This window comes from Tupaia chinensis, unplaced genomic scaffold (assembly GCF_000334495.1).
Source record: "Tupaia chinensis unplaced genomic scaffold, TupChi_1.0 Scaffold000283_1, whole genome shotgun sequence".
Lineage (NCBI taxonomy): Eukaryota > Metazoa > Chordata > Mammalia > Scandentia > Tupaiidae > Tupaia > Tupaia belangeri.
The window spans coordinates 528,910-541,963 of NW_006159766.1; the positions used below are offsets into that span (position 1 = coordinate 528,910).

General features: G+C 52.5%; 1 protein-coding gene across 2 annotated transcripts in view; it reads right to left on the reverse strand.

The window, feature by feature from the left end:
• The window catches only part of TMEM154 (transmembrane protein 154), a 58,854-nt gene extending 47,176 nt beyond the window's left edge, over positions 1-11,678 (reverse strand). For both annotated transcript variants that reach the window (XM_006150315.3, XM_027772565.1), the window contains exon 1: positions 11,501-11,678. In XM_006150315.3, coding sequence (XP_006150377.2) covers positions 11,501-11,564 — 64 coding nt within the window. In that variant the 5' untranslated portion in view covers positions 11,565-11,678. The remainder of the gene's footprint in view (positions 1-11,500) is intronic.
• Between the last annotated feature and the right edge of the window lie 1,376 nt (positions 11,679-13,054).

Consider the following 13,054-nt stretch of genomic DNA (forward strand, 5'->3'; position numbering starts at 1 on the left):
CCAGGTCCGGTAAGGTTGCAGGCTTCCGGCCGTATTTAACCTTTGTTTATGTTTAAAAATTATTTAATTTTATTTCTTATTATTATCATTTAATTTGCTATAGGGCACAAGAGAAAAATCAAGGTCTGGGACTCGAACCAGAGTCAGCCACATGGGAGTCCAACATCTTTAACCGCCATGTCACTTGTTGCCGGCACCCCCATGTTTAACCTCCAAAGAGACTCTTCCTGCCCCTCCGTCCCCAGCAGGCCACTGGCCCCCAGCACTCCACACTGCAGCGTCCCTACCTGTGCTGCAGATGCCCGGCCAGCACTCCCTCTTCACTCACCCCTTTCTGCAATTCATTCGGCCTGTACTTTTCCCTCGTTTATCCCGATCCTGCAATGTAATTAACCGCAGTGAGAGGATTTTTTTTTAGGTTTTGGCAATATTTGCGTGCACTCACCGGAGAGGAGAGAGACAGAGAGATACAGTGAGAGGAAAAGGGAGAAGTAACCCCCATGGGGTGGCCATGCGGCAACCCCTTCCCCTCCATCCTCCTTTGGGGATTTCAGGCGAATGCACGTGTGTCTGGGGTGGGGACGCACGCCAGGTCTAGAACTGGAGCTGCAGTCGGCCATGTAGGAATCCACCGCCTCGACCTGCTGCCCATTCATTGATCTTTAAAAGTCAACCCACCAGGGGGGACCAGCAGTTGGCATAATGGCTATGTTGTTGGACTCCCACATAGTTGACCGCGGTTCGAGTCCCAGACCCGGTGGCTTAAACTCACGCCGGGTGCGTGTTGCTGGACTCCCACGTAGTTGACCGCAGTTTGTGTCCTGGACCTGGTGGCTTAAAACTCATGCCGGGCACGTGTGCGTGCGTGCCCAAGATCCCGAGAGGAGAATGGAGGAGAAGGGATTGCAGCGTGACCATCCCCCCTGGGGGGTGATTTCTCGCTTTCTGTCTCTATGTCTCTCTTTGTCTGTCGGCAAGTGCACGCGCCCTATAGTGAAAATCTCCCGGGCCAGAGGGTCGCTTGGTGGTTAAGGTGCTGGACTCCCATGTGGTTGACCACAATTCAAGTCCCAGACCCGATGAATTGAAAATCACACCAGGTGTGTGCGCATGCCTGCCCAACATCCCAGGATGAGAACGGAGAAGGGACAGCAGTGTGACCCTCGTTCCTGGGGGGTGAATTCTCCCTTTCCCTCTCACTGTCTCTCCGTCTCCAAGGAGCACATGCACCCTACTGGGGGGGGGGGAGCGCCCGTTTGTCTCTCCATTGGGGGGGGAGCTTCTGTCTGTCTCTCCATCTTTCTCGTTTCAAAAAAAATATATTGTTTATCTGAAATTCACACAGAGCTGTCATCCTGTTTGCTAAATGTGACAGTCTTAATCATAAATAAGTAAGCAGCATATTTTTAGAAAAGAATAAATTAATTTTCCAATTAATGAACTCAGCACTGGGACCAGCAGTTAGCGTAATGGCTATGTCGCTAGACTCCCACGTAGTCGACCACGGTTCAAGTCCCGGACCGAGTGGCTTAAACTCACGCTGGGCGCGTGTGCGTGCGTGCCCAAGATCCCGAGAGGAGAATGGAGGAGAAGGGATTGCGGCGTGGCCATCCCCCCTGGGGGGTGATTTCTCGCTTTCTGTCTCTCTGTCTCTCTCTGTCTGTCTGGTGAGCGCACGCGCCCTATAGCAAAATCCTCTCAAAAAGAAACGAACTCAGCCACTGCCAGGGGAAAAGAAGACATCGGCAAAGCTTGGCAATCGCTGGGCTTCTGTGAATTTCTGATCTGACAATGACAATGAAACGAGAAAGGAGGAAATAATAAGGGTGTTTTGAATTTGTATACACTCTGGTAACATGTTCAAAACAAACTAGGCTCATTTATTTTAAGGAAAATCAATCAGACGCAGATCGCACCCGAGCCCTGCTCTGGCAGCCAGAGCTGGCTTTGAACCCCTGACTTGAGTACCCAGCAGGTTCTGTGTTGCCCTCTCTAACCAAGGCAGTTACTCCCACTAGCTTTTTTACTTATTCATTCATTGTGTAGAGGAACACCCTGCTCAAGCCATGCTCGATCCAGAAGAGGGTGTGTTTGGTCTCCTGCAGGGCCTTTTATTCTTTCGTGAATTATTTATTTAATTTTTGTTATTATTCGTTTGTTTTAATTTGCCATAAGGTCCATGTGCTCTCCAGAGAGAGGAGAGAAATTGGGAAAGCAAGCCACCAGGTCTGGGACTCGAACTGTGTTCAGCCATGTGGGAGTCCAGCACCTTAACCACCGCGCCACCTGCTGGTATGGGCATCTGTGAACATGGCTGGCTGGGAAGGATGGGGAGGGGAGATCATGGCCTGAATCCCTGTGAAGGCGCTTGTCTTTCTCTCTGTCTCTTGCTTTCATAAAGGAAAGAAAGCAAAATAAATCTATAACCATTGAAGATATAACCGCTCACATATGTAAAAACTATTCTTAGCTCAAGGGCCAGAAAAAACAAACAAACAAACAAACGAAGCTTGCGGGGTTTGGCCGGAAGTCTGGGTGGGCCGAGACCAGGACAAGAATGTTTTCCGACAGAAACCACCGTTTAGATCCCGTTGACGCCCTCGTCACACGCTGTCTGACATCTGATCTCTCTCAGGCCCCAAAGGCAATTCCTCCTCTAAACCTAGTGGGCACCATCTCCAAGTTTTCCAACATGCCTGTGTTGGGACCAGCAGTTAGTGTAATGGCTATGTCGCTGAACCCCCATGTAGTCGCCCGCGGTTCGAGTCCCGGATCCGGTGGCTTAAACTCACGCCGGGTGCGTGTGCATGCGTGCCCAAGATCCCTAGAGGAGAATGGAGGAGAAGGGATTGCGGCGTGGCCATCCCCCCTGGGGGGTGATTTCTTGCTTTCTGTCTCTCTGTCTCTGTCTGGTGAGCGCACGTGCCCTATAGCAAAAACCTCTCCAAAAAAAAAAAACAAAAAAATCATGCCTGTGTTCCTAGGCAGCACACAGCACAGTTTTAGATGGTTTAAAAGTTCAAACTGGGCTGCACAGTGACCTGGTGGTTAAGGAAGCCAGATCCCATGGGGCTGACAGGACAGTTCAAGTCTCGGCTCAGTGGCCTGAAAACCCTGTCAGGTGTGTGTGCATGCCTAAAATCCCGAGAGGGAGAAATAGGGAAGGAACTGCAGTGTGATCATCCCATGGGGGCCTCTTTCTCACTTTCCCTCTCTCTCTTCCTCTCTTTCTCTCTCTCCAGCCAGCGCATATGCACTCCGGCAACAAACAAAAAACCCCTTCCAATAAATATAGCGTTTCTGTGCATAATGAGCTGCCCGGCCTCGCGTCTGCGTCACTTCAGAAGTGAACGCCTTTCCGTACACGTGGGCCTGGTTCCTCGTTCTACGCCTAAGCCTACTGCCCTCCTTCCTTCTGTTACTGGACATTTAGGTTGTCGCCACTTTCTGCCATTTTTATCAGCGATGCTATAACCAACATCTCGATCGTATCCCTCTCCTGCCCGTTCCTGAGCACTCCTGGAATGAATCTGGGGGTTACACAGTGTGGACGCCGTTGGCTTACTAAATAGCTCTGTTATTCTCCCGGGTGGTTGTGAAGGAAACTTGCTTTCCCAGTAATCTGAGCTCCGTGGTAACCTGAACGGTCTCCCAATCAGCAACACCTAGAAATCCTGGGGCAAGTAGAAGAAGCAACCGTTTTTTTTTCTTCTCTCTCCATTTGCTATAGGGCATGTGTACTCACCAGAGAGAGAGAGACCAGAGACAGAGAGAGAAAGTGAGAGAGCAAGCCTCCAGGTCCAGGACTCAAACCATGGTTAGCCATGTGGGAGTCCAACGCCTTAACCACCACACTACCTGCTGACCTCCAAGCAACCTTTCTCTTTTTTTGCTATAATTTTATTGCTTTAAATTATTCATACATCAAATCAATATACATCATTTTCACAACTATTTTCATTGCAGCATTATTCATGATGACTAAGACATGGAATCAACTCAAATAACCTTTCTTTTTTTTTTTTTAAGAATTATTACTTATTTATTTAATTCCATTTGTTATTGTTAGTGTTTTTTTACTTTTTTGAGAGATTTTTGCTATAGGGCATGTGTGCTCGCCAGACAGACAGAGAGAGACAGAGAGACAGAAAGCGAAATCACCCCCCAGGGGGGATGGCCATGCCGCAATCCCTTCTCCTCCATTCTCCTCTCGGGATCTTGGGCAAGCACGCACACACGCCTGGTGTGAGTTTTAAGCCACCGGGTCCAGGACGCAAACCACGGTCGACTACATGGGAGTCCAGCAACATAGCCATTATGCTAACTGCTGGTTCCCTATTGTTAGTGTTTTTGATTTGACCAACAGAGAGAGAAAGAGAAAGGGAAAGCGAGAAAGCAAGCCACCAGGTCCGGGACTTGAACCATGGTCGGCCATGTGGGAATCCAGCGCCCTTATCCACCACGCCGCCAGCTGGCCCCTCAAAGTAACCTCTCTAACGTATGAAGAAAATCTCCAGAAAGTGAGGAAACTCGCAGAGCGCAGGAAATACAAAAACGCAAAGAGACTTAGAGGAAATGGAAAGCCAAGTCAAGGGGCTGTTCTCGAGGCGTGGGAGAGATCCCCGGGCTTTGGGGGCTCCTGTCCACCCGGAGGGTCACGGGGGCCAGAGGTAACACGATGCGCTGAGGCAGATTCCCGGGGGGAGGTTCCTGGTTCTCATCGGGAGGCCTCCTGAGTACACCCGGCACGTGTGCCATGGCAGGACTGGGTCCCCGTGTCCAGACCTACTGGGATGCTGTCTCTGTATTCTTCCAGCGGAGGGCTATCTTTCTCCTTCTGTTTCTGTCTCTCTTGCTCATGGAAGAAATTAATAAATAAACTTAAAAAATAAAGTGAAGACTAAAATACCACGTCATGGTACAAAAAAAAAAAAAAAAAAAAAGGGAAAGAAGTCACCGGGAGGGCAGCAGACAGTGTGGTGGTGAAAGCGCTAGACGCCCACGTGGCTAACCGCAGTTCGAGTCCCAGATCTGGAGGCTTGCTCTCTCACCTTCTCGCTCGCTCTCTGGTAGGCATACATGTCCTGTAGCGAAACTGAAAAAAGTAATAATAATCATAAAAAATACTTAAAAAGAAACAAGCCACCGCAACGACTTTGGTGAAGTTCCAAGTCTGCTGGGCCGCCCCCCGCTGGTCCTGCCATGGGCCTGACACCCGTACAACCCAGGCCCTTCTCTGGGCTCGGCTGGGCTGGCCTGTTTCTCACCGGCTCTGCTCGGCATCCTCGGGCACCTCCTTTTGCCTGCTGACCCGCTGCGGCTGGCCCAGCTTGCAGGCCCCCCGTCTTGACTGCGGTTTGGGGACTTCTCCAGGCAGCTCTCGGGGCTAACCTGTGACACTTGCTCTTCCCCCAGCCTGGGGCTGAAGTTCCATCACCAGCCTCTGCAAGCCCACACAGTCTGGTCCCCGCTCCTTCCACATCCCGTTTTGTGGCAAGAGGACTGAGATTGTGTGAGAGAGTGTCGGGGGTGGGGGCTGGACAGTGGCAGCAAGAAAACACAATGCGGGACCAGCAGTTAGCTAATGGCTATGTCACTGGACTCCCATGTAGTCGACTGCGGTTCGAGTCCTGGACCGGTGGCTTAAACTCACCCCGGGCGTGTGTGCATGCGTGCCCAAGATCCTGAGAGGAGAATGGAGGAAAAGTTATTGTGGTGTGGCCATCCCCCCTGGGGGGTGATTTCTCGCTGTCTCTCTCTCTCTCTGGTGAGCGCACACGCCCTATAGCAAAAACCTCTCTTAAAAAAGAAAGAAAACACAACGCACCCGCGGCCGACCCACGGTGGCCGGGAAGGTTCCCGGTGTGTGTCCAGTGACCTCTCTATGCTGCCATTATCTGGGCCACAGGGCCTGGGGCGGGTGGTGGCATGGGTGCCTGCCTTTCTGTTTCTTTCTCTCTGGCAATTAAAGAAAACATGTGGGAGATTAGAGCACTTTCCAGTAGCGTGGTGATGGGGTCAGAAAAGTCATTATATGGGACCGGCAGATGGTGTAGGGTTACGTCACTGGACTCCCACATGGCTGACCACGGTTCGAGTCCTGGACCTGGCAGCTTCAAACTCACACTGGGCGTGTGTGCGTGCATGCCCCGAATCCCAAGAGGACAATGGTGGAGAAGGAACTGTGGCGTGGCCATCCTCTCGCAGCAGGTGATTTCTCGCATTCTGTCTCTCTGTCTCTCTGGCAGGTGCACATGCTCTACGGCAAAATATCTCTCAAAAAAAAAAAAAACACCCAAAACCAAAGAAAAGTCATTATTCTATTTTTTAAAGAATTATTTATTTAACTTTATTATTATTATTATTGTTTTAAATTTGTTATAGACGTGTGTGCTCCAGAGAAAGACAAAGAGAGAAAAAGAGAGAGGGGAAACATGAGGAAGAAAACCTCCACATCTGAGACTTGAACCGTGGTTGGCCATGTGGGAGTCCAGCGCCTTAACCACCATGCCACCTGCTGGCCCCCAGGGTTCTATGAAATCTCTTGCACCATTCTCTGTGTGCCGGGTTCCGCCCCAATGTCCCAAGATTCCCAACGCAAATGCTAGGCACCAGATACCACGAGCAGGAAGCTGAGACCGACACAACTTTGGATAAAGCTTATCAAAGAGGTGACAATACATTTAAAATAAAGACACAGAGAATGAATAAATAACACAAGGGGGGGAACCCCAATATGTTATGTAAATTTTTAAAAGGATTGATTTTCTCAAAATGCAAAACATAGCTAAAATCGAAAACCCAGGGGACGGTGGAGCAGCAGGACAGAGGAGGTGGCGGTCGAACCTCCCCTCCTGCCGGGGTGTGGAGTTCCTGCCTCTCCACACCCTTGCCAATCTGTGAGGGTAGCGCACACCACATGTGGCCCGGCAAACTGCAGGGCGCGTGATGTCTTTACAAACTCGAGCCCTGCCTAGCCCCCCTCTTTCCTCTCCTGCTTTCCTGGGATCAGGATTGTAAGACGCGGTGGATGCAGGCACCGTGCCCTCTCTGCCTGTCTGGTTCTGTCCCAGGCGTGGCCATGGGGTCAGCTCAGGGAGCCCTCCCGCAGCCGCTCAGCCCGGTGTGGGCCGCGCCTTCCTTCTAGGGCTCCCACCCCGACACCCTGTGCACAGTGGCCTGACTGTGGCTCTCCCTGCTCGGTCACACTCTGAGCCCTGCTAATCCCACATTCCCTGTTCTCAACCTGCACCTCTGTCAGCCCCTCCCTTCTCCCCCAGGCAGCCTCAAATTTAACCCGACTCTTAGCAATCCCGGTCCTGTCAGCCCGTCCCTGTCCTGGTGCAAACCAGCGCAGCGCTGAGGCTGACATGCAGAGACCTGAACCTCAGCCAAGAGGGTTGTGAGACGCCCACAGCAGGAGGGTGCCAGGGTCACAGCTTTCCAGCCCCCAGCCAGACAGCAGGCCTGGCACAGCCCGAAAACTAGGGTGGCCTGGTGCACAGTCACAGTGCGGGCTCCCGAGGTGGACCTGGCCTCACCTACTGCCTAGCTGCGGGTCCCTCTGTCCCCCCCATCCCCGCCTCTGTGTTCTCATGGAAATAGGAATGACAGGACCGTCCCCCAGGGCGGCTCTGTCACTACAGGAGCTGGCATGCCTGGTGTTCCGAGCAGGTAATGCTCACTCACTGTTGTTAGCCATCGACGTCAGGAATACCCGAAACTGGGGCCGTCCCAGGAAGTAGCACAGGACAGTCACCCTCACTGAGCTGAGGCAGGAGAGGCTACAGGCTCCACGAGTGCCACTCCAGCTACCCAACGAGTACTTCCTCTATTGTTTCTCTTCTTCACAAACTTCCCCTCATCATACAATTCTGATTCTTACGGGTTTTTTATAGACTTTTTTTTACAGGGGTGGACTCACTAGAGACCAAAAGCAAGAAATCATTCCCCAGGGGGATGGCCATGCCACATTCCCTTCTCCATGCTCCTCTCGGGATTTTGGGCAGGCACGCATACACGCCTAGCAGGTTTCAAGCTCCGGGGTCTGGAACTCAAACCGCAGTCAGCCATGTGGGCATCCAGCAACGTCACCATCGCGCCACCTGCTGGCCCCGGGGGGTAGTACTCAATTTCGTCTCAGGGTAACTGTCTATCTGCCTATCTGTTTATCTACCTATTTATCTAAAGAGAGGAGGTGCTGACTCAGAGGTAACGAGGCTGGTCTCCACTGAGGATGTTTGTTGTTAATAAAAAAATAATTGGGGGCCAGCAAATGGCATAATGGTTAAGTGGTTGGATTCCCACATGGCCAACTACGGTTCAAGTCCGGGACACGGTAGCTTGAAACTCACACTGGCGCGTGTGTGTGTAAGCCAAGATCCTAGGAGGAGAGTGGAGAAGGGACTGCAGGGTGGCCATCCCCTCTAGGGGGTGATTTCTCACTTTCCCTCTCACTGCCTCTGTCTCTCTCTCTCTTGGGGGAGCACATGCACCCTATGGCAAAACAAGAAAAAAAAAAAAGAAAGAATTGAATTTGGGATATGACTCCCAGTGCTTGCAAGGGAGAGTCAAGCTATGCAGTAGATTGGATTCTTATACGACATGTTCAGTTTTTTGTTTTGGTTTTGGTTTTCTTTTGTTTGTTTTTGTTTTTGTTTTTGTTTTTGCTATTGGGCGCGTAAGCTCGCCAGTAAGCTCGCCAGAGAGAGAAAGACAGTGAGAAAGTGAGAAATCACCTCCCACGGGGATGGCCACATCACAGTCCTCTGTTCTCCTCTTGGGATTTTTGGGCATACTCACACACATACCCAGAGTGATTCTCAAGTTGCCGGGTCCCGGACTCAACCATGAAGCTGGCCACGTGGGATCAGCGACTTCACCTCCACACCACCTGCTGGCCCACCCTGATACTGTTTGAAGAATTCAAGGAAATGCACATGCAACACCTACCAACTGACATATCCTGAAGTCTCAGGCACTTTCCATAAACGGACCTCAGAGCAATGAGCTTTCACTGACAGCTTTTTTGCAAGCGACATTTTTGCATTTGCAGACACTGAGGACCCAGGCAGGACCAAGAGGGCACTGAGTGATTGAGACACACCTGCACGCCACCGAAATGCCCTTGTCACCTCTGGCTCCTCCTGATGTTCGGCCGCCATCTGGTTTCCAGAGCTTACCGGCTTTAGCGATCGATCGATCGGCCTTCACATTCGTACTAAGGAGGACGTTCACCGATCAGCCATTACTGAGCTCCTAAGTTATGCTGACTCTGCAGGCTTTGGGGAAGTGAAAGGTAAACCGAAGGGGATTTTCCCTGGAGGTGTTCAAGGCCTGGTGGGTGCCCCTGGCTGTACTAACAGGTGCAGTCAATGTGGCACAAGGTGGGGAGTGTGGGGGGCAGGAGGAGTGGAGTTCAGGGCAGGGGCAGAGAAGAGGGACAGCCAGGGTGAGTCTTTTTCATCTTTCTTAAGAATTGTTTATTTTATTTATTATTATTTTAAAAATTTGATCAGAGAGAGAGAGAGAAGAAAAATGAGAAAGCAAGTTGCCATGTCCAAGACTTGAACCACAGTCACCCATATGGAAGTCCGGTGCCTTAACCAGCACACCCCATCTGCCAGCCCCAGGGGGAGCTTTTTAAGGTTATATAGGAATTCAGCAAGTAGAAAAGGAGACCTGGGCATTTGTTACAGGCAAGAGCCACCAAGTGGGGGAAGACCTGCAGAGGCCAGGAGTGTGAGTCCACAGGGCACAGATGAGGGGTGCCTGGGAGGCCACGCAACCAGATTCTGGGATGGAGAGAACTTAGTGTCTCTGAGTTGATCCTTTAGCATCCTCTGCATTGCAGATACCTCGGTTAGTTTTTGGAGCAGTTTAAGAGAACACACAGGCGAGGTTCAACACCACTCCCAGGGGAGTGTCCGAGGCCCCGAAGGTGGCGTGGAGACACTTACGAGAGGTGGGAGGAGGGCGGCCGGCTCTGCTTCCCTCTGAGGGACACCCTACAGGGACAGGTTCCAGAGGTCTGGGCGGGGAGCAAGATTGCTCTCCTCCCCCGGGGGTTCAGGTAGAAAAGAACCTGGAGTAGAAGTCAGGGAGCCATCCCGCAGTGAGACTCCGACATCCCACTCGTCCACCTGTTTCCCCATGGCTCAGGCTGCGCCATCTTTCAGCAGCTCCCAAAACGCCATGCATCAAACGACACCCTGATGCTCAAACTCGTTTTGTACACCTCATTGCAGCCACACCTCTCTCCAGATGCAAGGGTTTGCCTTGCCCTTTCTGTTTTCCGTCTCAGAAGCCTGGGGAGACCACCTAGGGAGACCCTCCCCTCCTGCAGCAAAAGAGCACAGGGTGGAGGGGAGCTAGCTGACTGCTCATCTCCAGGACGCTGCTAGATCTGTGAGGCCAGTGCCTGATGCTCCCACCGGACCTAAAGAGTGCAGCCTGAGAGACCAGCAGTTAGCATAATGGCTATGTCGCTGGACTCCCACATAGCCGACTGCGGTTCGAGTCCCAGACCCAGTGGCTTAAACTCATGCCTGGCGCGTGTGCGTGCATGCCCAAGATCCTGAGAGGAGAATGGAGGAGAAGGGATTGCGGCGGGGGTAATTCTCTCTGTCTCTTTGTCTCTCTTTCTGGCAAGCGAACGCGCCCTATAGCAAAAACCTCTTCAAAAAAAAAAAGATGTAACCTGAGAGGGAGAGCTTTTGATTGAAATACTGCCCCACACCGCGATCGAGGCAACCATGAGCAAGTCAACAAAGCCTAAGAGGCCGTAGCCATCCATCCACCCTGTTGTAGCAACTGTCAAAGCCATGATAGAGCAATGGCTGCTTTTAAACCCCCAAGAATAAGACATACTCGGCGTCTTCCCCAATACCACAGACCAACACAGCGTTATCAAACAAACCTTCACTAGTAACAATTACTGCAAAGAAAAGATGCCCCAAAGTAATACAATCAAAGAGAAGCAGGTGAAAGACCTTTTCTGATGCTAGAGTGGGTGCCTGGTAACGCCTGGGATAATTTCCTGTTTACATTCTCTTTCACTGAGAGTTTATCTTTAGCTGCGCTCTCCAAAAGTCAATTTGCATACCCCAGTTTCTCGTGTCTTTATTTTTTTTTTCCAGGAGTTTTTAGAGCTGGCAGACGTCTCAGCCCACACTATTAAAAGCAAATTTATTATTTCTCTTTTACGGTGGATGGAAACGCTCTCTTACATGAACTGCCAAGGAGTTTATGGTTTCCTTAATACGGCCATTAAAGTTGGTAAATTACAGGGGCCCACAGGGCTTCGAAGACAAAGGCGCGCACGAGGGTTAGACCTAGCCCCCAGCTGGATGGAGAGGCGGCCACTGCGGCCAAGCCGAGCCCACCCTCCCCCTGCACTTCTGTCCTGGGAGGCTTAGGTTTGCGGGTGCCGCCCTCCCGGCGGGGCTCCCTGGCCCCTGCGCCCGCAGGCCCGCGTCGCGAACTCCCGCGGAGAGCTTACCGCGGCCGGCGTGGAGCAGCGCGCCCAGCAGGGCCAGCAGCCGGGCTGCGCGGGGCCCCGGCATGTCAACCTGGCGGCCGCGCGCGGGCAGGATGCTGCGCGGAGCTGCAGCCTCCCTGAAACGCGAACATTTCCTGCTTCCTGCTTGTTTGGGTCGGTGCTCACTTGAAGGAGAGGTGTTTGCCTGCTTTTTAGGAAGTGATGTAACCCCGCAAGAGCTTGTTGGACCAGCAAGGATTGCAAAAGAGAAGTCGCTCTTTCCAGCACTGATTCAGCCTGTCGGAGAGCAGCCGCCCGGGTTCGAAACTGCCCCGGGGCACAGTCTCCCAGCTCCTGTGTCAGGCAGGGTCTGGGGCAGGTGGTCCTGGAGCACTGGCATCCTGGCGTGGTGAGTCTCTGAACTGCCGAGAGCCCAGGACAGCACTGGCCAGTAGGGCTCCCAGCGATGGTGAAAACCTTCCTAATGTGCACTGGCCGGTTTGCAGCCCTGAGCCACCTCGAAATGCAGCCAGTGTGGGTGGAATTGTAAGTTTTATTGAAATTTTTTAAACAACTCCATGTGACTCGTGGGTGCTCTGGGACAGCCGTGCCATTAGGAAATGCCAGCCCTAGCTGGCTGGAGCCTAGTGGTTAACGAAGTGGGCAGCCTAGTGGTTAGCGAAGCCAGCTTCCACCTGGCCAGCCATGGCCTGACTCTCCCAGTGGCTTGGAAAACACGCTAGGCACGTGTGTGCTTGCATGTGTGTGTGTGCCCAGAATCCAGCCAGGGTGGAGAAATGGAGGAGAAGGGACTGTGGCATGACCATATCCTACTGAAAGGTGCTCTCTCCCTCTCCCTCTCTCTGTCTCTCTCTCTCTCTCTGGCAGGCGTACACATCCTCTGGGAATTTAAAAACATTTAAAAAGGAAGAAAGAAAACCACACGGCACCAGACCACTCCCTCCAGCCAGGCCCATCCTCTTCCTTCCCCCCAGGCCAAAGCCCTACCTGAAGGCGAAGGCCAATGCTACACCAGGTCCGAGAGCTGAGACCTGCTTCCCAGACAGACGGTTGTCTGGAAGGGTCTAATTCCTAAGAGGAATATGTTCCACGGGCAGGCACAAAGGAGCGGCTTCTCACCTTTCTTCCCTCTCGCTGGACGATAGCTTTCTCAGAGGTGTTAGCCAACAAAACCGGACTCAGCTGAAACAGAACGAGGGTGGAAACCACAGCCTCAGCGAACGGGCGGAGCAGGGCGGGCTGGGTCCTCACACCCACCCCGTTCACGGCCTTTCCCTGGGCCGAGGCTTAGGGCCTGAGCAGGGCAGGATGCAGTGGCACAAGCACGTTGGATTTGCTGCCCAGAGAGGCAGGGGGAGAGAAAGAGAGCGGCTGGAGGCCTGGCGGCGTCTTGTCTTGTCTCTGCCCCTGCCCTGCAGGACCCGTCTGAGTCACCCCTTCTGGGTCACCCCTCTGGGTCGCTTTGTCTTAGTGAGCTGGTTGGTGTGAGCTCACAGGTGACTGGGATCCTCAGCCCGGACACACGGCTGTCCATTCTCCCTTTAGGCTTTAGCA